This window comes from Strix aluco, chromosome 8, assembly GCF_031877795.1.
Source record: "Strix aluco isolate bStrAlu1 chromosome 8, bStrAlu1.hap1, whole genome shotgun sequence".
NCBI lineage: Eukaryota > Metazoa > Chordata > Aves > Strigiformes > Strigidae > Strix > Strix aluco.
The window spans coordinates 7,913,328-7,940,905 of NC_133938.1; the positions used below are offsets into that span (position 1 = coordinate 7,913,328).

General features: G+C 36.3%; 1 protein-coding gene across 2 annotated transcripts in view; it reads left to right on the forward strand.

Annotated features, from left to right (window-relative positions):
* The window catches only part of FAF1 (Fas associated factor 1), a 172,740-nt gene that overhangs the window by 93,654 nt on the left and 51,508 nt on the right, over nucleotides 1–27,578 (forward strand). For both annotated transcript variants that reach the window (XM_074832074.1, XM_074832075.1), the window contains exons 9-12: nucleotides 17,812–17,907; nucleotides 19,596–19,722; nucleotides 20,663–20,726; nucleotides 21,645–21,726. In XM_074832074.1, coding sequence (XP_074688175.1) covers nucleotides 17,812–17,907; nucleotides 19,596–19,722; nucleotides 20,663–20,726; nucleotides 21,645–21,726 — 369 coding nt within the window. The remainder of the gene's footprint in view (nucleotides 1–17,811; nucleotides 17,908–19,595; nucleotides 19,723–20,662; nucleotides 20,727–21,644; nucleotides 21,727–27,578) is intronic.

The following is a 27,578-nucleotide window of genomic DNA, read 5'->3' on the forward strand; positions in this document are numbered from 1 at the left end:
TTTTATAGTTCCTGTAATTCAGAAAATGATAACAGCTTTTTGCTGCTTAGAAGAGAGGGCTCTAGACTGCTCCCGGTGGGATTTCGGTTTGCTGTGCTACTTCATACCGACAGCAGCCTGATAAAGTTCTTATTATTGTGGAGATTTCAAAGTGCAGGGGATTGAATTAATTATGACAGGTTGTAAAATTCGAGACTGATGCTACAAATCAAACTTTAAAGCCTTAGTACATGTTCCCAGACACACAAGTTAAATCCAAATATTTTAAGCAACTGGCAGCATTAATTGTAGGAACCAGATTAATTAACCTATATATTAGATAGGTGGTCCTGAAATGCCAACCAATTCAATAGCTATCTGTAAATAAGTATCAACTCGTCCTTTGTTGCTAAAATTAGCTAACAAATATCATAAATATGGAATTTTTGAGAGGGATTTTTGAAATTCTGGAAAACTAAACACAGCTCTTCCTTTGCAATAGTTTCTTGTCACTCAGAATCACCTACCTGGGTCATAAACTTCCTGGACATACAATAGAAATTGTTGACTTATGTAGGACATATCTCAACTCTTTCCAAGTGTAAGTAGGCTGAGTGTCTTCAAGTGTGTTAGAAAAAGAGAAAATGTTTTTGGGTTGGGTTTTTTTTTTAAGCTGCTGAATAATGAAAATTTTGAGCTAAGAAAATTTGCTGTTTATACTTGTTTGAAATTCTCCTGTTTAAATGGGAAACAAGATTTTTGGAAATACAAGTACTTAAAATACTGTATTGCTGCAAATTTTGTAGTACAATGATTACATTTTGAAACATTGTGGTGGTTAAATTTGGGGATTTTTTTTTTTCCCCTAATACTGTGAAATACTTCATTTGCAGCAGCCTTAATTTCTTTATAGTGACTTAATGATGCAGTTCAAAGCAATCATTCTCATTACCATTGTCAAATGTAGGGCATTGAGTCAGGAAATTGGATTCTTTCATATAGCATAGCTGTTTATGATTTAAATCCTTGGGACTAACATGAAGTTTTCTAGTTTATACAGTGGAGATACTGCTTTCCACTGAAAAAAGTTACAACAGTTATTCTTGATATTTTCTGATTTCTTATTTTTTCTCCCCAATGGCTACTAAAATCCTAGAATTTTCTTTTAATTAAAAAAAAAAAATCTCCAGGTGTCAGTAATCTTTGATAGACTTTTATCTGAAATGTTAGCCCTGGTACAGCACCGCAGTGATGCACTTTGCAGGATCTGAGCTAATCACCTCTGCATCACAATGCAACACTGAAGAGATTTCTTGGATGGTGTTTTCTTTCTCTGCCTATTTGCATTTTTAAACTCAGTCTGGATTTCTGGAGTTTTCTTTAGGTATTTCAGGTGACAGAAAGATGCAGAAAGATGTACATGTTATCTCCAGCTAGCATTGAGATCTGAGAAATTATTTGCCACTTGTCATGGCTATTTTCTCGGTGCTTTGAAGGATCTTGCTGAGATATTCCATCTCTAGATACAAATGCAGACTTTCTATTCCAGTAACCTGTTTCTGATAGGTAACAGACTACTTCTCTAAATTCTCTTTCGTAAACTCCAGATTCTATCTCCCCATGGAGTAAAGGCCACTTTTTCACCAGATCTTTGAATTTTCAGTTGTCTTTTCTATGATTTATCAAATTCTCATAATTTAGAATCATATATTTAAGGAGCTGAGTAAAATTTTACATTTGTTTACTTTTTAGTACCACATTATGTTTTGAACTTCTGCTATTTCATTTCGTGACTTCTTTTGAGGGATAACTTTAAAGAAAGTTATACAACCTCCTGAGCCAGTTGAAAGCTGTTTGCTTTAATTCCTGGTGTATTTTACACTGCGAACTCTCAGTTTCAAGTGCTGCTTCTCCTGCAAACTGTAAAGGGTAATTGCATTGTTAAATAACTCACATTTTATGTCAAAAATGTCCATTTCAGTGAGCTTGCCAAGTGCATTATGATCTTTTACAATAAAGACTCTTATACCATTGCTGGTATAAGACAAGCACCATCAACTGAAATTGCATCAGGAATCTACCAGGAGAACTTGATCCCAACCTTAGTTTTGTAGGAAAGGCTGGTAGCAAATTTTGAGGTTACGGTTAGTAATTAATTTGTTCAAGAATAAGTTCTATTGTCATTGGAATTTTAAAGCATAAGGAACACCAGCAATGCTGTAGACATAATTATTTGTCATCTTTTTACTGCTTTCTTCTTTTGTAAGAGATTGACAAATCTGCTTGCTCTATTGAGACAATGTTTTTAGCTGTTCCTGCTTTGAAACTCATAGACATGATAGTTTTTATTAAAAGTGACATGTTCATAAAACTCATTAAAAGGATTAGAGTTCAAAATTAGTAAAGGACTGACTGAGACTGCTACTTCAATTTACCGCTTCAACGTTGCTTCCAATTTCTGTCTTTATATTGACAGAACCTGCAAATCAAAATGTGATAGAAATGACCACATGTATAGAGATGAGTGTCAGTAGGATAGATTAAGGCAGTCCAGATCTCTGAAGTACACCATGAAACAATGTACTAGTGAAGTATATTATATATAAATCTCCATTCCACCTCTCTCTACGTGCACAAGAACTGCATTGGAGGTTTTTGTGTCCCGACAGAGGCAGCAGCAGGAACGACTCTTCTTCCTGTGAGTTTATACCAAAGTAGTGGTAACCTTCACTGGAGAGAGGTTTTGCAGGACCATCAGTGTCTTCCTTTCTCTGAAGCACCTAGCTATGGACAGTCACTAGCTGTTACAGTCACTGGGCATTACTAGCTAACTTTGAAGTAGCCTCTTGTCTCCTTCTGCAGGTATGTAGGCTGCTTACCTTCTTAATTCCTCTGGGCCTGATCCTCAGCTGGGCTTTCCTCCAAACAGTTATACATTTTGCCATGTAGTAATAGCACCTTGTGAACATTAAGCTGTATCCCACATTTCATAGGAGAATGCTTTTGCTCTTGATTTTAGAGGTCTATTGCTGGGATAACTCCCACCTAACAAGCTGGTTTGAAAATATGCTAAAAAATTGTCTTTGCTGATCAAATTACAGTCAGCCAGAATTTAACCTACAACTGTATTCTGTTAAAAAGTTTTAATTCTTTACACTTTTGGAGCTTCATGTTAGAGATCTCTTTGTGCCTTCATCAAATACTGTACTGTCACAGAAACATCTCTGAATGATGGTGTGTTTGGTGGAGCAGCCCTGCAGCCTGTTTTTGCTTGAGCAGGCAGAGTTCCTCTTTCAGGAGTACTCACAAAGGGCACAGTTTGGCATAAGGCAGTAGGTGCTGGGGTTCTTGGAGTACTCAATGAAGAAAGAGAGATACTTCAGATTCAGTTAACAGGAGTGGTCTTATTTAGGTTCTCTAACTCACCTTGCAGAAACTAAAATATTAATTTCAGTGCCAAGACATTATAGAAGGACTACATTTACTTCATGCCCTGCTGAGAGAAGCTAGCAAGAGCCATTATCGAAGACTCCTTTTCTCCTCAGTCATTTAATAGTAGCAGCTTCTCTTTTATTCTGTGCTCTCGGAGAGCAGAATAGGAAGTGATAATCTCCTTGGAATACAGCAGACACCTGTTTGATAAGTGGTAATTGCATTATTCCTGGAGGATTATCACAGTGGTGCTTGTTTCTTTGTAATGAAACTCCACTATATAAGCAGAGCAGAGCTTCGCTAGAAGGTGTATGAAAATCTATTGCAACAGATTGAAGGTGTTTAGGATTCTGTAAACAGAGTTTCGCTTTAAGTGCGTGGTGAGTGGGCTCGCTGTGTAATAGCAGAAGAAAGCTATGTAAAATTACAGCATGGTGTTTGTTGTTTTGTATGTGAGTGAGAATGTTTCCTATTGCTATAACTTCGCTTGGGGATTGTTCTAGTTGTATACAGAGCCTGATATAATAGTCTCAAATGCTTCCTTTAAAAAAAAGTGGTATTTAAATAATGTTAAATTAGTCCATAAATGCTTAGAACGGAGCTAATCTGGTGCTCTGTGGGGAATTTTTTGTTAAAATCCAGTAAACTGTTGATAAAATGTAGAACCAAGAAAATATTAGTTGATAAATCTATTTTAGACAGATAACTTCTAACAGAGAAGAGTTCTGTTGTCAATAGCAATTGCTGGACTGAATTCCTTTTCTGAACCTAGTTACTGCCCAGTGATCAAAACATAGACCTGAGACAGGTTTGTAGCTCTGCAGACTTTACTTACGACATTTAATAAAACACTTCACTTAAGCAACTCAAGCCTCCTCATTTCTAAGAGGAGGCCTGAGATTTAATGCTGAACTTTTTATGAAAGTAAAAGAAGAAAATTAGCTACATGGCCTCAGCTGGATTTCAGTAGAAACTGGCCACCTTATTTTTGTTAGATGGCTAAGAAAATCCAATCTAAAATGTTGGGAATTTTTCATGTTTGTCTAATCCTTAGAGGTCTCCAAATAGAAAGACCCTTTATAAATGCTTAATTTTTAGTTACTTAGGTTCTTTATCTTTTCCTTATCACACTTGAAGCTATCATACATCAACCAAGCACATTCAACACATAGTTATACTGAATGAACTAAATTGATGCATTTTTAGCTGCAACTGCACCATCCCAACAACTTACCATTTAAGAATACTAAAATGTTGTTTGGTATTAATACAATTTATTATTTCTAGTTTTGAACCTTTTTCCTTTAATTGAGGAGGCTAGATTACTCTGTACTTTTAGTTCTACTGATGTAAAGAGTTAAAGGCCTTTTCATATATTCCAGGTAAGAGAAACAGAAAATAAGAAACAAGCATCATTTTCAGAAGCTCATTTTTAGAAGTCAGTAACATCATGTTTTCAAAAGGCTAACATTGCAAAAATCCAATTCCTTGGAAAGTGATATCCAGGAAGAAGAGGCAGCATAACAAGCCTATCAGTGTTTGAACCATTTGTTGGAAGCAGTGTTGCTAGCACAACTGCTTGAACTCTGCCAAGGAATTATATAGTGCTGGAAACATATCCAGGCTCTCTTCTGTTTGCCATCCAAAGCACTGTACAATGCTGTGAAGTAAATGGCATCCCACCATAGATCAGAAACGTGCCAAGTATTTGGCTGATACTCTTTGTGAATGCAAAACAGTTCCCAAGATGTATTTGTGAATATCTGTGGGCAATATGTGATCTGGATGAATCAAAATGGTTGTTGGTTTATACTGTTGCTTATTATTTCCTTTACAATTGTTTCTTACCTTAAAAATCCATTTAATGGTTTTGTATCTCTTATGAATAGCAAATAATAGAAATTTGTGATCAGACTTAGAACAATATTATTATACCCTGTTCTATGACAATTACACATTTACGTAAAGAAAATATCAGAAACCTAACAGTGTGTTTCAACACAGAAGCCAGCAAATGAAACAGGACAATGTTAGTACCTTGATTACTTTTCAGCCCTTACCCTGTGAAGAATTTTGAGGAGAGGAAATACAGGAAGACAGGTTAACTCTGTTTAGTGTTTTTGCAATTGTTATGAGTCTGAATCCAGGTTCAGTACAGCTGAATTTTTCACAGTTGCCATTAGAGTATCCACAGTAAGACTAAGCAGTATCACAAAATACCATAACCAGACTGCAGAGCATGTGATGGTCCACAGAGAACTGATGGATGAGTGGATGCTGGCATTTTCCTACGTTTTCAGGTACTAGAGGGATTCTTGTCCTTTTTCTTAGAGACCTTTTCTTTTGTTTATCTTGATACTCGTCTTATTTGGCAACATGAAATGGATGGATGCTTTGACTCCTGGTAGTTGTTATCACCCAAATGCAGACTCTCTTTAGTTTGGAAAATGTTGGGAATCCCAGTTTATCTATGAATAACACTCTTATTAATCATAATATATCATGTTTTAGTGACAGAATATTTATTTTTGGTTCCTGAGACATTCAGGAAAGTACAGTGAGTTATGACCTGTTCCGAGGCATGTATGGTTTATAGATCCATTCACACAGGTGTATTAATAAACTCACTTAACCAATTTACATGCATAAGTTTTAACCACTGAGTAATTAGTGAAAGCATTGCTGGGGAACTGGAAATTTGGGAAATGTGTCATTATTTGCATATCAGTATAAAGCAATTACTAAATTAAAGAGTGCACGTTGTGACAAACATGAAGCTCCTTTACTGTTGCTTTGTCAGTGCACATTAACATCAACTTGATGTGAAAGCCTGGCTTTCTCTGCGTGAACTAAAAATCCTAAGGCAGAAGTACACAATGAATCACCCAGAGTTTGGAGGCTAGCATGCTGAATTGCCTTGGGGTTCAGACCAAGGAAAGAAAAAACTGATGTAAAAGACCATTGAGAAAACGTATCAGTGGAAAGTAATTAACTCAAGATCCACAATTAGCCTCATGGTCTATACTTAACTGTGTTCCAGGTCTTTCAGCGTTTATTTAATTCTGTTACCCTGTGTTTCAAATAGCTGCAAATGGCTTGGCAGATTTTTCATCCTTTTTAATATTTACAGTTTTTGTCTAAGAAGAAGAATGAGCTCTGTAAGTGATCATGGGTATTTATTTCAGTCTCTCAAGTATATCTCTTTTAGTAGAATCTGTTGTACAAGGAAATATTATTTTCCTTTTGTTTCCTTTAAATATGTTTGTGGTTTGAAGCAACATTAAGTACTACAGTATCTGTCCTTCTGCTTTAATTCCTAACTCGACTTAATCAGATGAGAAATAATCAAAACCAGGGATAATTTTCTCTTTCATTCAGCTAACAAACAAGAGTGATAGATTCGCAGTTATACAGCTGGTGATTAACAGCAACCGTAGCAAAAATTGGCATGTGTGCTCAACCAGTATACCAGAGCTGAGTGTTCCCAGAGGACCAGGCACAACTTTTTCTCAAGCTTGTACAGAAACTCTCGGTAGTGTTTTGTGAAGCTTGCTTTTTCGTGGTTGTCGCTGTGACTCCAGCATCCCTTATCTGGTGTCTGTCTCAAAAGACACAAGTGTCCTGTTCACTGTGCCGTGGGCTCTTCTCCAGCCTCCCTCTTCCCACCCCATGTGCTTTTCATTCACAAGTCGATTCCAGAGCATCTTCACCGTGCTGTTGCCTTCAGCACGTTGTGTAAAGATTTCCCAGAGTTGTGCCTTTACACTGCAGCAGCAGGAATAATACATGTATGTTTAATATGCAGCCTTTTGGAATAAACTGCAGAAGAATTTTTGAGAATTAAGCAAAGCAGTCTCTTAATCCTAATCTAAAGAATTTATCACTTTCTTTGACTTTATTAATATTTAAGACACTTCTTCCAGTTCAGACCTTTTTTAACTTCTGGATTCTGTGTTCTAACTCTAGCATTCCTTTGTGATTTTAATCTTCATTATAGTTCAAAGATCTACCATGGGAACATCACTGAAATCCCTGGAATGAATTTCCTACAACCTGTGTTGACAGGTTTAAATTACGCACTCTGACACTGTTCTTGTGGCTGGATTAGAAACTTTTTTTCAAGTTAAACCTGCGATAAGTAATTGTCACAGCGCGCTGGCACAATGCTAATTTGAAGTGACATGTCCAAACTGGCCTCAGTAACATGAAGAACCCTAACAGGTGTGAGGGGTGGATCTTCCCATGGGCCCTGCTGAACTTCTAACAGGGGAAAAATAGTAGAAAAAGTGAAATGAACCTTGAATAAAGCTGTCAGCAGTAATTATCTCAACAACACTTTGTGAGGAGTTAAAATAAGCATTGCTGATTTATAACCTGAACACACTCCACCCTAGAGATTTTTTTCATCCAGTTAGTGTTTAAAATGAAATGTTGAATACCTGTCAAGATTATTTTTATGAATTTTTGTATTGAAGATGCATAATGAAAATGAAGTTATTTTCTAGAGGAAGTTAATTTCAAGGGCTGTCAAATTTTTTAAACTCTTATGTTCATTTTAATATTTGTACAATAGTTTAATAAACAAACCTAGAGCATACTTGACTGTTTTTCCCAACTAATGCTATTTGATGTCAAAAGACGAAGTGGCTAATGTAGAATTACATCCACTTTTTATTGTTGCTCAAGGATATATAAGGGTTTACATGATAGGAGATGAGTTGTGGTTGATTTATTTATTTATTTATTTATTTATTAAATTATGTACTGAACTTGAGTAGCAGTGTCTTGTTGACAAGTATAGATTGAAGAGAACCCTTCAGTTCTGTATAGTAAATCTCTCTGAGTCTCGTAATTAATTATGTAGTACAAAAAAAGCCCTTGTTTCAGTAAATTTAAAAAAAGTGCATTTGATAGGCTTTTTTAAAAATTGGAATGTACGTTCATTTTACAGTGAGATACTTGCTTGTTGCTGTGATAACACTTGTTTTATGTATACAATGTATTTCAGTATGGATAGAAGTAATTTTACAGTCTGTTACTAATGAAAGAATACTTTCTAGCTTTGAGAAAAGAGCAAAGCATAAGATAAACGTTAATTGACAGAAAGCCTTTAATTCTTTGAAGTTTTAAACATTTCTTTTAAACAAGAACATGTGGAACATGTGTGACTTCTTAAATCATGTATCACTTTGACTTTGTGAAATTATATACTGAAAACAAGATAGATTATTTAATGTATAATTATACAGCAATAAGTGATGGGTTTAACAGTGTTGAACACCTATTTGTTCCCAAGGAATTTAGTGAGTGTTTGTCTGAGGACATGCTGCCCACACATTGTTAATAATGCTTGGTTAAACACTAAGAACTAAAACCATGGCAAGAACAACCTCATATGAATGATCTCTCATGTCATAGCATCATTTTTCTTGGAATGATGAGACTCTGAGTATCCTCAGAAATAGTATGAGCTGCTTGGGAGTCCACCACCTCCTTCCTGCATGGTTTGGGTCTCCAACCAGTAAAGAGTGTGGAGCCATCTGATATTCTCTGGAAAATTGCAAAAAATTGCCAAAGAGTTCCCACACTCTTATTTCCCCTGCTTCAGTATTCATATTCAAGGGCTGTGCTGGATGCATTTAGAAACCACTATTTTCTTCAACTGTCAGTATAATGGAAAACTTCCCACTCGTGTTTCAAGTGTGGAAGCAAAACTTCCTCTGCCATCATCCACATGCTCTACCTTTTTGCCCCCCCCTTTTATGCTTTGATTTTTCCCATATGCCACATTAACTGCCATCTCCCTTTCACCGTACAAATATTCCTTGCTTTATGGTTTGCTTGCTTTTTTAATCTCAAAAAGGATAGGTTACAAAAGAAAAATGGAAAACGAAACACTAGTGAGCTGGGAGCAGCAGCCTCAGCTGTGGAGCAGCCTGACCAGTCTTGCTCCAATGGCAAACAGAATAACTTCTTTTCTAGGCATTTCAAATAGATTGTTTTATAATTTGTTCATGTGTCTTTTCTGGGGAGTAATGTTACATTGAACTGGTCTGCAGTCCCCTAGATCACCCTGAGATTCTGACTTAAAGACTTGAGGTCTGAGGCCTAGGCCCGTGCCTTCATCTAGCTCTGCTGAAAAAGTATTTCTCTCTGATTTCCCATTCTGCTCAGTTAGTATGGTAATCTTTTTGAACAGGGAACTTAATTTGTCTAGTGAGGAGAGATAGATGACATCTGGTTAGGCTAGGAGAAATGAACTTGTTTGAATTCTTCTGAGATCTGCTCATCAAGAAGAAGGGATTAGCAATTATGAATATGCCTTGCAGACATCTAAACTGAAGTTTGTCTAGACTAAGCAGCAAGAGAATTTCTCGCTTATCACAATGTTACCTACCCTGGCTGAATGGATGGAGAATGGCTTGAAACTGGAGTTACAGACAGGCTCCTTTGCAGGAGCCATGCTATTCAGCCAAGATGTAGAAAACTGATGACTTGCTTTGTCTTATTACCTTGCTAATCCTAGTGCAGTTGGGCTATGAAAGTGTTTGGTCCTCAGTATGCCACAAACTCAGCTGGTAGTACCATATGCATGTAGAATGTAATAGAAAAACTAGGACAGAAGTGTTCTTTCTCAAACTTTTTGTTCCTTCTCAAACTTTATATAGTTGTCTTCAAACAAGACCAGATTTTTTTTCTTACCTTCAAGAAAATGCATACATACAGACATCTATAGTGTCATTGACATTGATCATACTCAGGGAATTAGCTTATGCTTTAACAGAAAGTCAGATAACAGAATACTAAGTTTAAGATGAAAACTGAAATGCTTAAAAAAGCTCCTTACTCACCCCTCTATCCTTACCCCTTCTTCTACCTGATGAGAGGAAAAAGGCATCATAGTAATTAGTCCAACAAGAAAAAGGATCAAATTATATGGAAGTGAAATTTTCACAGTGAAGACACCTGCCAGTCATTGAGTATTTTGCTATGGGCACCTCTGTCTTAGGTTATTTTGAATAATTGAGCATGGCATGTTATGAAATGTACTCGGTCATGTTTGTTTCTTTATACATTAGCCATGTATCAGTGAGTAAACCAGTAAATGAAAAAGCTAAGCAGCGCACATTTTGAGCACAGTGAAAGGGCTGTCACATGGAGTATTTGAACCAGGATTAAGTTTCGGTCTGTAGGCAACAGTGTGTTCATTTCTGATTAAGAATTTCTTGTGTGATATATGCCTATTATAAATCTCCACATGTGTAGTACAGCCTGATATGCAACCTCTACAAAGAGCTCTTGTTCAAGTGATGACCTCCTGATTTATAAATATTATTTTGGGATATCATTTCTGTGTTTGTTAATATATTTATTTCTAACATGAAACCACAACTAGCTAATACTGACAAGCTAGTTGTGGCCAGAGTACTAAATAGCAGCCACAAACATCTATTAGATTTCAGAGCTGGTATGTACTGCAATAATAATTATTGAGGGTAGTTAGAAGTTTGTAATTGTGGTAGAATTCACCTCGTTAAAACAGCTGATTTGAAGACTATTCAAGCTTAGCATGAACTTCTATTCTTAATTAGTTAGATAACTTTTTACTCACAATGACTTTACATCACTTTTAGTAATACTCTGAATGGTGCTCACATACTGCTGTTGTTTCCAGTGCAAAAGAAGGGGTTTTGGGTTTCAAGATGTTGATATAATCTCTATCAAAATTTGACTTCACAGGGTGAGTAATAATATTTTTGGCATATTTTTCTGGAGATAATCTTATCTTCTTAAGCAGTGCACTAGTTGTACAATGATAACAGCAAAGGTATAAAACATTCTCAAACCGATACTGAGATAAGAGGGCTACTGCAGTTACTGACTCATGGAGGTTGTTCATCCAGCTACAGCGTGCTAACAGCAGATTTATCTGCAGCACAAACAGATACTCTGTGGGCTTGACTTTTGCTCTTGCTCACCAAGGGGAAGACGGGCAATGCCAGTTTTCACCAGAATTAATATCGATACCCAGAACGTTAAGTGTAAATCTGGAATTGATTGGATGTGGTGGTCTAAAGCTATTGCATTACAGACAGATGGGAAAGGCACTGCACTGGGTGGAGCGCCTCATTGTCTTGGGCTAATTCTAAGAGCTACACAAAACAGAAATTAGAGATGCCAGCCTGAAAGGTTTGGGATTAGGTAATCTGAGTGTTCCTTAACTGCTTTAGATTATAAACAAAAGGCTAAATTATACAGTTTGTATGCTAAACATGCCCACCCCCACATTGAATATATGCAAGTTTTAATTCTATCTGTTCAACATTATAGAGTCTGAAAGGTTACATTAGAAAGTATGTACCTTCTTAGCAGTTACACATGGAGTGACATCTTTGGGAAGGTTTCTTTCTGTGGCTTCTTCCATGCAGCTGTGCTAGTGAGTGCAGCTGGAAAGCTGGAACTATAATTTTACCTAACTGTTTTTCAGAATTCTAGAACCGAGGGGCAAGTTATTAAGACTTCCTTTTGCCTAATATACTACAAGCTGACCTTAAGTAGGACTGGGAATTATTCTGCTTTTTATGGGAGATTTATGGAGAGTCAAGTATCGGAAAACATGCTTTTTTTTGTACACCAGAATTTTGTTTGCTTACCTTATCTCTGAGTATTAAAGTCAGAAAACATGGATTATTTTCCCTTACTTCAGGAGGAAATCATGCTCTGAGAATTTCCTCACTTAGTTTTCTACTGAAGTAGTTTATATACAGCCAAACATAATTCTGCATTAGAATTACGCTAATTAAATCATTCAACTGATTCATAGCAGTCAAGTAATATAGAAATTACGTTTCTGTTTATGATCTTTTTACTTTATATTAAAAATCCAGCAAGTATGTCCACTGCAAGGTTTTGTTCTGGTTTAGGTTTGCCATTGTCAGTTAATGCCTGTTGCTTCACTTGCTGTGCATGAGCAAGTGAAATCTGGCATCACTGACTCCTCTCTTTTGCATATGGATAAAGCGTTCTGTGAATTTTTTCTGATGCCTTGTAAGGTTTATAGTTTGGCCTTTGAATTTCTGAGAGCAAACGATCAAAAATCTCTAGTTTATGTCCAAAAAATAATATTAGAAAATATTTTGCCGTGAAAAAAAACACTTCAGTGAGTCAGAAAGGATTCTTCATTTGACTAGCTCAAACAATAACGATAGTTACCCTGTTACAGTGACTGAAATTGTTTCTCGCTTTAAGTGGTCTTTTAAACAGTCAGAAGCTGTTTTTTAAAATTGACAACTACCAGGTTATACAGATAAAGGGCTCCATTTAATAACTTGCCCTGGTTAACAGGAACAGTGGTAAGTACCTGTATGTTTAGATAGATGCATTAATGTACATTAAAGCAAACCAAACAAGAGGAACTCCTACACACTCCCAAAACTCAAAACTCTCACTACTCTTGTAGCAATCAAATACTTAACAAAGAGCACAAGATCAATATTCCTACTTTCCTTAAACATTATGACTTATGTTTGCTTGTTTTCAATGGCTCTCTTAAGAGAACCTCCATCCTTTTAGAGAAAGGGATCCCTTGATGACAAGTATCCTGTGAACAGCACAACCTCTCAAGTCATGCCAAAGCAAGTCCATTACGTATTTGTGGCTCTCCTCTTCTGCGAGGTGACACGTTTTGAAGGCTTGTCTTGCCTACTGCACCTGTAAAACTCTGGAGTTCCTGGGGAAATTTCCTGCTGCTGCTGACTGCAGTAGGGAGTTCGATTTGCTTTAGAGATAGCTGGTAGAGAAGCTGTTCTAAAGATGGCTGACTCTCTTGGCAGCAATTTGGCAGGTCATTCTCCATCTCATCCCTCTGGAAAGGCCATACTTTGTAATGATAAGCACTGGGAGGATAATAACAGGCCTAATGGATAAGTCTGTCAATTATGTGCCTCAAGGTCCTGCCTATTTTTGTACCATAATTTATTTTCTAAAGTATGTTCTGACTTAAAATACAGGCATCTTAGTGGCACAAAGAGTTGTCTTAGTGTTTTATTCAGATTACTGGATTGCTAAAGACACTTGTGTCTGTATTTACATGGAGCAAAGAGTGAATGTTTCCAAAATCACTGTGATAGTTGAGGATGAGGAAGAAGTTCTAGTTCTTTACAGGTTATTACTTTAAGCTGGCCACTTTGGATGCCCAACTATATTCTATAAGGTATTAGAAAGCTCATACAGCTTGCCTTCATGCTTTCCTCATTAGATACGGTTTCCATTAGAAGCCGTTTTGAAGTGCTGTTTTTCTCCATCAGCGTGTGACTGAATACGAGGAAGACCGATTTGTCATATTCAATTACTACTTTCCTGATGCAGTACACCGAGCTTATAATTTTTGTATCAGCTTTTCTCAGTGGAGAGAGTTACGTAGTTCTCTGCTGGTATCATTCTTTCATGTTCCTACTGCTGTTTATCTTTCTCACATCTTCAGTGTCTCGATTGAATATCTCTGGACTGGTACAAGGGGTTGAGTTTACTCCTTCCTTTGTAATTTCAGAAGACTGCAACAGTGCAAACAAACTCTAGAAGATTGCAAACTCATGAGATTATGGACGTGTAATTTTTTTTATTACTCTGAGTATTCTGAAGTTACATGCTATTAGTGATTTGTTTCAGAGCAGACATATTTGTATCATGAAATATTTGAAAAAATAGACTTTTAGATTGTTCTAAAGCATATTTCTAGAAGTTTCTACATAAAAATGATACTTTCTAACAGGGAGAGTATTGTTCAAAGCACCCAGCCTCACTCCGGATTTGGCAAATATTTCTAGGTTGATCTGGAAAGTTCTTGGCAAAGAATCCTGCACATTTGGATCAGGAAAGATGTTGCTTAACTTTATCCCCCAATTATTAATGCTGGCTATTGAAATACAAATCATCTTACACTGAATGCTTACAAATAAATTCAATGTCTTAGTATTGGAAGGCACAAGTGAACATTAGGCTTATTTCTTTTCACTCTAAATTGTAAAGTTTGGCAACAGTCTTTTAGTAGTTAAAATACTATTTCAGGTGTCCTTTGTGCACTTTTAGTCCAGGTCATACCATTACCTGTTTGCATGCCAGTAGCAATCTGTTTGTTTTAATGTCTGTGCTGTCTCCTAGAATTATTTTCCTACTGCCACTTTCCCTGGATTGTTTTGAGGCTTCAATGTTATTGTCCTTCTCCTTAAAAAAGCTATAGGAAGCCAAAGAGAAGGCTTTTTAAACTTCCAACAAGCATAACCAGTCTATACCCAGTGATGGACAAGAGATCTGGCTTTTCAGTAATTGCCCTGTGCAGCTTTTTGCAAGTCATTTTGCCTGTTTCTGATTCTGTTTCACTTTTCACCTCGTGTACCTTTCATCTGTGAGACCTTCTGAGTAGGGACTTTACGCGTGTGGATATACTGCCTAGAAAAATAAAATAACCTTATTTATTGTTGCTTTAATGTATTATTTATTCAATAATCTGTCTAGCTCATTATTGGTGCCAAGAGTACTGCACATGCATCTTTCACTGTCTCTTCTTGTGCACGTGAAAGCCATCCAATTCAAACTATCGTACTCACATAATGGTGATTTTCATGCAGAAAAAAAAATATTTGGAAAAGTTAGTGACTTTTGAGTTTTTTGCACAGTCAAATGGGTTCATGAGTTGAGATTGTGGGTAATTGGGTACTCAGACAACAAACCAGCATCTTCAGTTTTGGAGTTCCTAAAATGATTTTATCCATTCCCATGGGAAGATGGTTGCGACACAGCAATTCATATATCTAATGTACTGTAACCCTGTTTGGGAGTAGGCAGATGAAGTATTTAGAAAGAAAAAACTCTCCAAAAGCAGCCTGACATCTAAACAGTTCTTGCCACTGAGACACTTAAGTGTCTGCTCCCACCAGTAAATTGACCTGCGTTCAAAATATTTGTAGAAATTGAGGTTTGCTGTCCATGGCACCGGACTGAGCTGCCTGGAAAGTAATCTTTTGCTTTAGTGTTGATCTTTTTGTAATTTCCAAAATAAAGATTAAACTTTCTGGTGCAAAAGTCTCTCTTGAAAGAGGACTGTCTTCTTTATTTTAGAATGAAGATAACTTAATTCTATAAAGACACTCATGCTGCTAGATTATTTTGGAATGAAAGGCAGAGCTTCTATTTGTGCTAGCCTTTCCCTTGCAAAAACTTCTCAAAAAAAACCCCAAAGGGGAGCGTGATTTCTCACACAAACGTGCACCAAAAACCAACATTCCAGCAACTGTCTTGAGAGTAGGATGAAATGTGCTCTGATGTTGAACCCCTTCTGCTGTTAACTCAGTTTTTGAGAGACGCTTTGACACTATAATATAGGGTTGCAAATTGGAATTGCAACACCCTGCTATTGGGCCAAGTGATGAAGCAGCACAATAACTGCTTGCTTGATCTTACCACTCTTTCTTTAATGTGTATGTAAAAGATATTAGGAGCATTTCCAGGCATCTGTCAGGGTATTTGATGCTGTCAGAAAAGGAACTTCAGTCTGTGTGTGGTTAGTGTGCATGTGTGTATGTTTTACCAGTATTTTATATAGCGTGGTAACTACAGGGCGAAGTTTCAGGTTTTATAACTGTTGGGTTTTGTTTATTATTAAAAGCTTATAAAAATACTAAACTGATGGATTATGACTGAGAAGACAGTTCTTACGCTCTTGTCACAGGAGTTTCATAGGTAATTGGTCTTGACCTGTATGTCGCCTCTAATATTTCACTTGCTTCAGAGTATTATTACTCACTTCCTTTAAGACGATAGCTAGGCTTTTTATGCAGCTAAATTTCTGTTTAACCTTGCTATGAGAATGTGACAGTAGGCTAGTTCAGACAGGTTAACATTCATTTGGTAACCAGCCTGCTTAATCAGCCTGCTTCAACCTGCAGCAAATTAAATCTTTGTGAGTTCTAGCAGACAAGCAATAAAGTCATTCTGAATTATGTATAAAAATAAATGGGGTATTTTCAGTGCTCATGGCAGTAAATGAACTTTAAGGTTTATGATTTATTCTTCGATTTTTGTTGAGGATGACTGAAATTTATTTTACCTTAATGTTTTTACAGTCTAATTAGGATGATGCTGTATTTCTGAAACACATAAGTGTCTCATTCTGTGCCCTGCAAAAATTGTAATCATTTTTATAGGATCTTTTCCTGTCCTCTCTGTGTTTCTTCTGAAGGAATCATTAGAAGCGATATTTCAAACATACAGCCAGAACTATCTTTCTCCATGTCACCAAGAATTGTATAGCATCAAATATTTTGTCATTGCCAAAATGTATCAGCTATCTTTATTTAAGAGCTATTCATGTTGTAAATTTAGCCCACATGTTATCAAGATAGGGCATAAGTGCTTCTGAAGATTCTACTTGTCGTCAACCTCGCTTGACCAGGACTGATGTGCTTTCCAAAAGAGGGCAGAAGGCCAGGTGTAAGCTTATGCTGTATAAAGAAATGTGTGAAGGGTGCTTGAAATGCAAGGATGGCACAGACATTTATGATCATAGAAGAGTGGATAATTGTCATTTTTAATCATATCGATTAGTACATTTTTAAATGCAATGTAGGATCAAATCTTCAAATATTATTTATGTGTGTTTGCAGGCATTTAATAATTTTGTCTTTCAAATGACAGTAGCTTTTTTCCATTGTCTTGTTAGTTTTAAGAAGTTGAGATTTAGACAATACAGCAACAGGCAAAAGCACTGTTTCTGTTGGCACTGGTTAATGAACTATCCTGTCTGTGCTGACTGTAGTTTCAACAGCACTGTTGGGTTTGCGTGTGTCCTTGTTCATATGAGAAACATGGCATGTGCCTTTGACATTAATAATGACCAAGATGTAGATGAAATATATTTTTTTAACCATTGTGATTGTGTCTTTTACAATATTTGATGATAAACTGTTATTTCAAGATGACTTAACTGGTTTTAATTAGTTGTATCAGTACCTATCATCTTCACTTTAACATTTGCTTATTGATTAGGAAGGAAAAATTTACATTTACTTCATCAGAGCATAACACTGTAAAAGATAACACATACAAATAATCGTTCAAACTTCAGTACTGATTTAGGAGAAAAGAACAATTCAAGACTCAATTTTGAGTTTGCAGTTCCATTTAGTTTGTTTTGATACTCTGCATACACACCTGTAAAACTCAGTTTATGTTTCTTTGAATATTTTTATGTAAGGAATCGTTTTAGTTTTTCAGGCTTCTTTCTTTATAATTTGTTCTGCAGTGCAGTCTTCAGTTCAAACCTAAAAGCAACCTTAAAAAAAACAACAAACAACCTTCAATTGAGACTATGCCTTTAATAAATTATCATTGCTTTGTTTGTAGATGACTCTAGCTGTATCAGGACTGACTTTTCCTTGCCATCGACTTACAGTTGGAAGAAGATCTTCACCTGTACAAACAAGGGAACAGTCAGAGGAGGTAAGAACATCATCTTTATTTTACCAGTATACTCTAGGAATAAGCAGAGAAAGCTTATTTTGCAATAGTCACCGTTCCTTCTGTTGTCAAATATGTCAATAGAATTGCACCTTAAAAGAATCAATTACAATTCCTGTAACACATAATTGCGACAAAGTAAGGAACTGGCTAAATGAGCCATTGAAGAAAAAGAGGAAAAACAAAGTAAGCAAGCCACAGTAAGCATTGAAAAATACTCCAAAATAAATAGAAGCTTGAAACATATATTTTTAATATTAGCAGAAGGAGATGTTTGCAGACTGTATAAACTCCTGTTCTGTTGTTTCTAACTACTAATAGTTTGGGTCAAAATTTCCAATGCCTTTGTCCTTCCTCAAAATAAATTTAATATAAGCAGTTTCCCATTTTCTACACTTTTTTCTTAGCTTAGTTTTGTTTAGAGAACTATAGCACACAAGGTTTATCTTGCTGAGCAAAAATGATGTGTTTCAACCTGTTGAGTTCATTTGAGTTGGCAAGACATAGCTGTGAGGTACAGTCAGGACGCAAGCCTGGATATATGTGGTTGGATAGTTGTTAAAAATTAGAGGATAGTCAGACAATGTTGTTCTAGCTATACCTGTACCACTTAGCAGGTTAAATAGATGGTTATTGTTTTCTCCTGGGGTCTACCAGCATAACTATGTATCATTGCTGCTTTACTTCATTGTTTCAAAATTATCCAACTGAGTTTGTTCACCTTGTAGAATTTTCTTGTTGACTAGTTCATTTAGTTCATTATTTTAAGTTCTTTATGTGTAGCTATCATAGAGAGAGATCCACCATTTAGAGCTCTTTGCTTCTCTCGTGGTCACTTGCATGCCAGAACTGAAATCTCACGTTCTGGAACACACTTTGTTGCACCTTCAGGGATTCATGGAGATTTTTCTGGAGTATACTATCACTGTGACTTCTAGGTCAAGTGGAGCTGGAGTAGTCATTCATGAAAAGAAGTCAATTTAGAGGCAAGTTAACACTGAATAGTTAAAACCAAGGTTTTTCTGAGCTGTTTTATGTTTCAGAGGACATGAAATCCAAAAGATCTGATTGATGGTGGGAGTTGGAGGCACAGATGGGACCTTAGCTCCTTGCACAAAAATGTTGATTTTTCTTCTTTATATTGGTGTGCCAAATAAATCAGCATGTCATTCAACATGCAGTAGTCTGGTGTGCCAAGATAGGACTATGGGTGCTAAATTTGTATGTTGGAGACTGCAGTACAATAGATAGGTACCTTCCCCCCCCATGCGAGTATTGCTAAAGTAGATTGTATCTGGATGCCTAAAATTATTGGTAGATTGTGTGGCTTTTCCCACCCTTTCTTATGCAGTTAAACCAGCTGCAGTACTGTTAAATGGAAAATAGCGTTAACTTTGGATAAAATTTGCTCAACTGTGTATACAGAGACAGTTCCTTAATTATTTAATAATGCATTTTGTCACATAATATTGGTCTGTCAACAAGACTTCTGTTAACAATTAGGTCTTATTTATAAAAAGCAGTCTGATAATGCTGTATAGTAAAATAAAATGCAGTATATCAAGTGCTTTTATAGAAATGTGTATTTTTCACTATGTTTTTCATATTTCACTGAAGGTGATGTCTGTAATAGAAGCTTATGGTGGATTTTGTTTTTTGTTTTCACATAGCAATGCACTGATGTTCATATGGTTAGTGACAGTGATGGAGATGACTTTGAAGATGCTACAGAGTTTGGAGTTGATGATGGAGAAATGTTTGGAGTAGCATCATCTGCCTTGAGGAAATCGCCAATGAGTAAGAGTTGACAGTTAATTTAGAATTAACTGGTGATTGTACAGCAGTAGTGAAGGCAGAGAGGTATGATGGATCTGCATAATAATAGGAAAGTATCTTTTGATAGGAATGTTAGAATTGCTTGAATGTCATGTCTGATGGATGTGTCTAATGAAAATACTGCAAACATAATTGGCAACTTCCTCACGGAGGAAGTTTTTTAACTTATGTTTTTAGCTTATAGTTGAAGAATAATAATTAAACTAAGAGAAATTATGATCTCTAACCAAATGTTCCTGTAGATAACTAGATTTCTGCTTCCCTGTTTTGAAAAATCTACAGATTTTAGTTTCAGCATCTTGTGGTGATTAATATTTTTAGTAATTTACATTAAACAAGTTTCTCAGTGATTATTTACCCTTGAATTATGAAAAGGTTTGGGCAGGAGCAGTAAGTTACGTCTTATATGAAATTCTATATACTTTTTATTTACTTTAGGCTGGCATCAGTGTTATTAGCTTAGAAGTTTTTTGACAGCAAATATATGTAATAATATGGAAAACTTTTTAACATAATGTATAGGAAGTTTAAAAAAAAAAGGGAAGAAAAAGATAAGAAAAGTAACTAACAATATAGTGGGTCAAGCCTTTCAAGCTGGTCCTTTCATTTTAATGTATTAAAGTAAGTCCAGAGTGTTAACTCTGAACAAGTGATCTATCACATTACACTGGACCTGAGGATTTTACTGTTTGGAAAGCCTGAATATATTCATGAGAGCATCTGGAAATTTCATGTCATTCCGAAGGTTCATAGTTGATAGTCTTTCATGAAATTTATATGATCTCTTGGTAACCACTTCAGTAAACTGTCAACATGAAAAATCTATGAAGCCAAGTGAGTTTGCATATTAAAATCTGTTTCCATAAGCTTGCATTTAATTTATATTTTTCATTTTTTTAAGTGCCGGAAAATGCTGAAAATGAAGGAGATGCCTTATTACAATTTACAGCAGAGTTTTCTTCAAGGTAAGCTTAGCTTAGGCTATTAACTGTGCAATTCTTGTTACAAACTAAGTAAAATTTAGTAAATAATGAAAATAAACATAAACTAACTGTACATTTTTTCTTGTGGGATCATAGGATATTTAGGCTAATCTAATTTAAGCTTAACTTTGTTAGAACTGTTTCTGAAATAAAATTATTTCTCAGTCCAAGTTAGAGTGACAGATTCTTGCCTTATTTAATTTGCCACTAATTAATATAATTACATAATTATGCAAGGATCCAGAAGGATGATGAAGACTCTGATTATGTATAGTAATTTAAATATGATATACAGGAAGAGAAAAGCTGAAACTGATTAATATTGAAAAACATATACGGAGTAGCAATAAGAGTTTTTACAATAATAAAGTGATTGGATAAATCTCTATTTTAAAAAAATACAGAAATGTTGCTTTTTTAAACTTTATACCACCAAATCATACATTGTTAAACATGGTTCCTCAAACAGGTAGAATCTGCAAACTAATATACTGCAAAGTAATGCAAAGTTTATATGTCTTCTGTTTTCACTCCTCTGTGATGAAATGTTCATTTATATGTATGAGATGTGTTAATGTGTAATACAAGAATAGCCTTCAATTAACCTTTAAGAATATAATAAATTATAACTGAAAAATTATATAGAAGCTAAGGTGTCTATGTATGTAAACAAAGTTTTTACAATAAAATTTGTAAGGTAGTAGTTAGTTACTTTGAGCTTTTGAATGTTGGGAGACAGATGGCTTCTAAATATTTTCCTTCTGTCCTTTAAAAATGTAGTACCTCATCTTTCTAAAGGTTTAGCCAATACATTGTATTTACAGAAAATATTAAGGAGTAGAATGTTGAGATTACTTATTTTTGTAATTTCTTATTCATTGGAAATTTTATCTTAAATAGATACGGTGACTGCCATCCTGTTTATTTTATTGGATCCTTAGAGGCTGCTTTTCAAGAAGCCTTCTATGGGAAAGCTAGAGATGTAAGTGTGTATTAAAACTACTCTATTTAATATAGGGGAAAATGGAAATCACTGTAAATGTTTCATCTTTATTTTAAAAAAGGTAAACAACATTTTGGAGTTATCTTGGTTTTATTGTTTGTGAAGTTACACTCATCTAGTTGACTGACTAAAATACTTAGCTTGGTTGTTGAAATTACAGTAAATAACTCATGCTTCCTAATCATTCAGGCTGTATTTTTGTTGGAGTCCTTTAGTCATCAGAGCTACTCTTTTTTTTATCCCCCCTCCATCTTCTTCCTGAAGTAATGGTGTCCTAGCACCAGATAACGCTGGCTGTGAGTCTTGTGGTTGACAAGTTCAGTGTTGCATGTTGGTAACTCCTTTGAAGGATGGCTAATGAAATTGTAAATTTAAATTGAAAGGTCTCTGAAATACAGTGCGCTTTTTTTTTTTTCCTTTGCACAGCCTTCATCTGCCAAGTAAATTCCAGTATTAAGGTTTGGTTATTTAGTTTTTCTGTACATCCAACCAGACATCTCAAGTTTCTGTTATTCTATGCACAGTTTTAAAATCAGTATTTTAATAAAATTAGAATGGGGATAGTTTATTTAAGTTTTGCTGACTTGATTCACTAAGGAGAAACCCAAACCGCTGCATAATTAAGCAGAGATAAAGCTGAAACACAAACAAGAAAATCATGCTGTTTAAATTTACTTTTTGTTGTCTTCATAGATCTTTAATTTTAAAATGAAGAATGTTTTGGCTTCCTGTAGTTACTCACATTGGAAGAACAGCTATGTGATGTTAGGGGCTGTTCTGATAAGCGTGCAGTGTTACAAATCTACCCTGTATAGCTTAAGTTAACATATGCTTAACGTGTTGTGCACACACTCTAGTGAGTATTTTCATGTCTCTGCGCAAATTTCAGAGCATAAATGGATACATAATAATTCAGTGGTGAAGTATTAATTTATAATAAATCATTAAAGTGGACCTTAATGCATGTTAAAAAAATTCCTATTAATTCAACAAGAAAAGCGTTTGAGTTAAGAAGTTCACTTTGTGTCATTTCATCAGAAATGGTTGACAGGGTATCAATATAATAATGGATGAGAGCCCATTAGGAGCTTTCGTAACTATTTTTTTTAACCTATAAATCTGATACTAATGCACTGTGGTTACTTAGTTTTGTAATACTCAAAGTACTTCTTACACTACTTGCATAACACATCTGAAATTCGTGTCGTCTTAAATTTCTAATATTTTGCAGCGTATTAAGACCAGATCCTCATCAGTATAAAGTTACATATTTAGGAAAGTATTATTTTTGTGGCTTTTTTCTTTAATATTTTTTTCTGAAAATTGCCTTAGTTTTGGAAAGCTCTCCCTCCTACCCTGTGGAATGACATTTTTATTATAACATTCTGATTTTTAAACAAAGATATGAGAATGTATAAGTACCATTTATTTTTACTGCTTTTTTCCTGTTACAAGCAAGTTTTTTCAGTACTGCCTCCTGGAATTCACCACTGAGGAAAGGCATATATTATTTTATATTTTTATAATTGCATTTCATAAAATAATTCAATATATATATCAGTATAAGAAAAAAGCTTAGGAGAAATTGCAACCTGTATGTTTTGTCTTCTAATTTATACTATGGAGGGCACTTAATTTTACCAGGGCAACAGATGAGCTTCAGGCACCAGCATTCTTGACTTGAAGTGAGAAATTGAGTTCCAAGAGTAAATAAAAACAAGATTGAAGGTTTAAATCCTCTGCTAGGCTTTTTGAACTTATATACTCATTAAATGTTTATTGGAGTGGTGGGATTACGAAGGATTTGGGTAGCTTCATCAACTGGTATATACTTAATCACTAAGTAAAACACTACATTTGATAGAGTGTTTCTCACGATGCCACACTCAATCCATCTTAATGAAAACCGCTTCAAACTGATTTAATTTGAGAGCACTTGGCAGCTTGAGTGCTCAGAGATCTTAGCCTTTTCTTGACAAATTCTCAATGCTGTCCAGAGCAGAAGGTGCACTCTACAGTTCAGGTCTATTGAGACAGCCATCAGCTATGTTTTTAATCTATATTGTGGATACTTTTTCCCTCAAAAAAACCCCCATTTATATATGAACATGAAGCTTTTCTGCAGAAATATTTTAATTTGGGTTACTTTAAGAAAATTAGCTTCTGTTAGAACATGTGTTTTAAACACAGATTATGGGTTAAAATTCTTTTCAAGAAAATAGACGTTGTTCTGTTAAATCTTAATGTCTTTTCATGTTTTGGCAAGGATGGTAATTCATAGTTGTTTAAGAAAATGTTGCTTGAAAAAGATATACCTTATAAAAAAAGTTTAGATATTTGTCTGTTACTTTTGTTTAGCTTTTATTATTGTACCTCTTCATTTTGAGTCTTTAGATAGTTAAGATTAACATACATGATGGGTTATCTTTTTTCCTTTAGAGCAAGTGCTACCATGGTAGTGCCAGTTTTAAGCAGGACAGATGGAGTGAGGGCAAATATAGCTCTAGTTTAAAACCTGTATATCTCTCTATATAGCACAAAAATACAATAGCCAAGATATAGAGCTTTGCCTTTAACAACTGGTGTTCTTGGTCCTTGGCAATGAAATCCCCAGTTACCTCCTGCAGCCTGATAGCTCAGGGCATTGTGTGTTCATTTCCAAGAATTACTGTATATGCAACACAAGAAAATATTTTAATTACTAATTTTTTTTATTGGGTCAGGAAGAGACAGGTTTATTGAATTAACAAGTAAGTTCTTTGGTGAAATTCACAGAATCATAGAATGGTTTGGGTTGGAAGGGACCTTAAAGATCACCCAGTCCCAACCCCCCTGCCATGGGCGGGGACACCTTCCACTAGCCCAGGTTGCCCAAAGCCCCGTCCAACCTGGCCTTGAACACTGCCAGGGAGGGGGCAGCCACAGCTTCTCTGGGCAACCTGTGCTGAAATTCACAGGTGAATTTCTTCCTTCTATCTAATTTAAATCTGCCCTCTTTCAGTTTAAAACTGTTACCCCTCATCCTATCGCTACACGCCCTGATAAAGAGTCCCTCTCCAGGTTTCTTGTAGCCCCTTTAAGTACTGGGAGGCTGCTCTAAGGTCTCCCTGGAGCCTTCTCTTCTCCAGCTGAACACCCCCAACTCTCTCAGCCTCTCCTCACAGGGGAGCTGCTCCAGCCCCTGATCATCTTCGTGGCCTCCTCTGGACCTGCTTGAGCAGGTCCGTGTCCTTCTGATGTTGGTGCCCCACAGCTGGACACAGCACTGCAGGGGGGGTCTCACGAGAGCAGAGTAGAGGGGGAGAATCCCCTCCCTGGACCTGCTGGCCACACTGCTCTTGATGCAGCCCAGGACACGGTTGGCTTTCTGGGCTGTGAGCGCACATTGCTGGGTCATAATTAGTTTTCCATCCACTAATACCCTCAAGTCCTTCTCCGCAGGGCTGCTCTCAATCTGCTCATCACCCAGCCTGTATTTGTGCTTGGGATTGCCCCGACCCATGTGCAGGACCTTGCACTTGGCCTTGTTGAACTTCATGAAGTTCGCACAGGCCCACCTCTCCGGCCTGTCCAGGTCCCTCTGGATGCCATCCCTTCCCTCCAGTGTGTCGACCGCACCACACAGCTCGGTGTTGTCGGTGAACTTGCTGAGGGTGCACTCGATCCCACTGCCCATGTCACCAACAAAGATGTTAAACAGCTCTGGCCCAACACCAACCCCTGAGGATGACACTCATCATTTCTCTCTACTTGGACATGGAGCCATTGACCACAATTCTTTGAGTGTGACCATCCAGCCAATTCCTTATCCACCGAGTGGTCCATCCATCAAACACACGTTTCTCTGATTTAGAGACAAGGATGTCGTGCAGGACACTGTCAAATGCTTTGCAGAAGTCCAGGTAGATGATGTCAGTTGCTCTTCCCTTATCCACCAATGCTATAACCCCATTGTAGAAGGCCACCAAATTCATCAGGTGCGATTTGCCCTTAGTGAAGCCATGTTGGCTGTCATCAATCACCACCTCTTCCTCTACTTATTGTGCAAATTGGAAAGAAGCATTTCTCTGTTATAATACTTCATGAAGAACAATCTTACTCTTGCTCAAGTACCTACGCTATCTTAGAAATACCTAAACCAGATGCCATGGAAGCAATCTTATAATGGACAGTTTTGAACAAGATGTTTGGGGAAGGTTTCTTTGTGACTGAAAGCAGTTTGTGGATTCCCTGCGTTCTGAATCTGTGGATTACCTGTGTTATTCATACAAGATCTTAATCGCTATATTGAATGTCACCAAGTTCTTTACTTGAATAATACGAAACTATTTTATTTTACTGGAACTTGCTTGCCTTTTTCATTTTTATAGGTGGTTGCTACTCTTTTATTATGAGAAAACATAGACATCTGCTTTACCTTTTCAGGAGCTCTTATCTTTATATACCTCTGTTGGGTCACCTCCTGCTCCTCTCTCAACCTTTTTGTCCACTGCCTTTTAATAAATATGTGAAACATCTCTCTTAGCACAGATTGGTATTGTCACCTCAATATATATTCCTGCATACTGAAAATGAACCATGTTTTTCTTCTCCTTGAATTGTGTCTTTTAGGTTCAATTTAGTGGCAGACCATCCCTCTCACATGGGTACTTCATTTTCTGAATACCTAGAAGAAAGTGTTCTTTTTCCATGATTTGGCATGTTCAAATAAAAGCTTCCTCCCCCAGTGGTAGCAGAATATTCCTTCATACAGGGCCTTCTGCAGTATCATTTTTATCTGTGTAACTCAGAAAACTGTCCCTCGTTATTATTTCAGCTAATTAAGTTCATGCTGAACTTAATGCAGAAAAAAGATTCACAATTATTCTGATTTCTGTTACAGCACATTACAGAAGCAGCATTGAGTGATCTCCAGTCTTCTTGTTTCAGAGGAGAAATTTGAAATCTGTCTTTTATATGCCACCTTGTGTAGAGAGAGGTGCTGAATTCCAATTGCAGGACAGCTTTTTGTTTTAGTCTTTGTCATGTTTTTTTCTCCCATTTATTCCCTAAATACTGTGGAGTGATGTCAAGGAGCACAGCTTCACCATCACCTTTTACTTTGACTCCAGGCATGTTTCAAATCAAGTCAGATTTGATACTCCTACATTTTATAAGGGGTTTGATCATATTGTGTATCCTAGGTGTACTTTGAAAATGCATCTGCAGTTGAGCTGTCTGAGGGTCCTAGATGGAGAAATTACTACTTTATGGATTCCAGTTAAACATAAATAACCTGAACACTGATCTACATGGTCTGGTTGAAACTGTAGGGGACAGGTATAGAAGTATAACTATAGGTTTTCGGGAATAGTAAAGCAGCCACACTATGGTAGATGTCAGTACATAAATTCCAGTGAAGTCCCATGTTAGTCACCTACATTTTCTTTCCAGTCTTGCCTGATGTGTGTGTTAGCAGTTCTGTCCTTTCGTTCTTAAATTCTGTACTTGTGGATAATTATTGTTTAGAGATTTTTGCTGCAACGTACCAGCTTAGTAGTCTCACTGTGTGCCTACACACCCTTTATTCTTCATATCTGAAGGGTAGCTTCATCTTTCATATCTGAAAGGTTAGTCCTGGGTATGGGTCTCTCTTCAGCATCCTCTGTACTTTTTATTAAATAATGGAAGTTTTTTTAAATTGTCTGCCATACTCTACATTTCCTCCATTTTCAAAGCCCATGACTTATAGATTGTATTTGAGTTTGGTTTTAATTACTGTATATTCTTTGCATTATGTAAGGTATCACTACAAGTTCAATTGATTGAAATAGAGATACAACAGTATAATA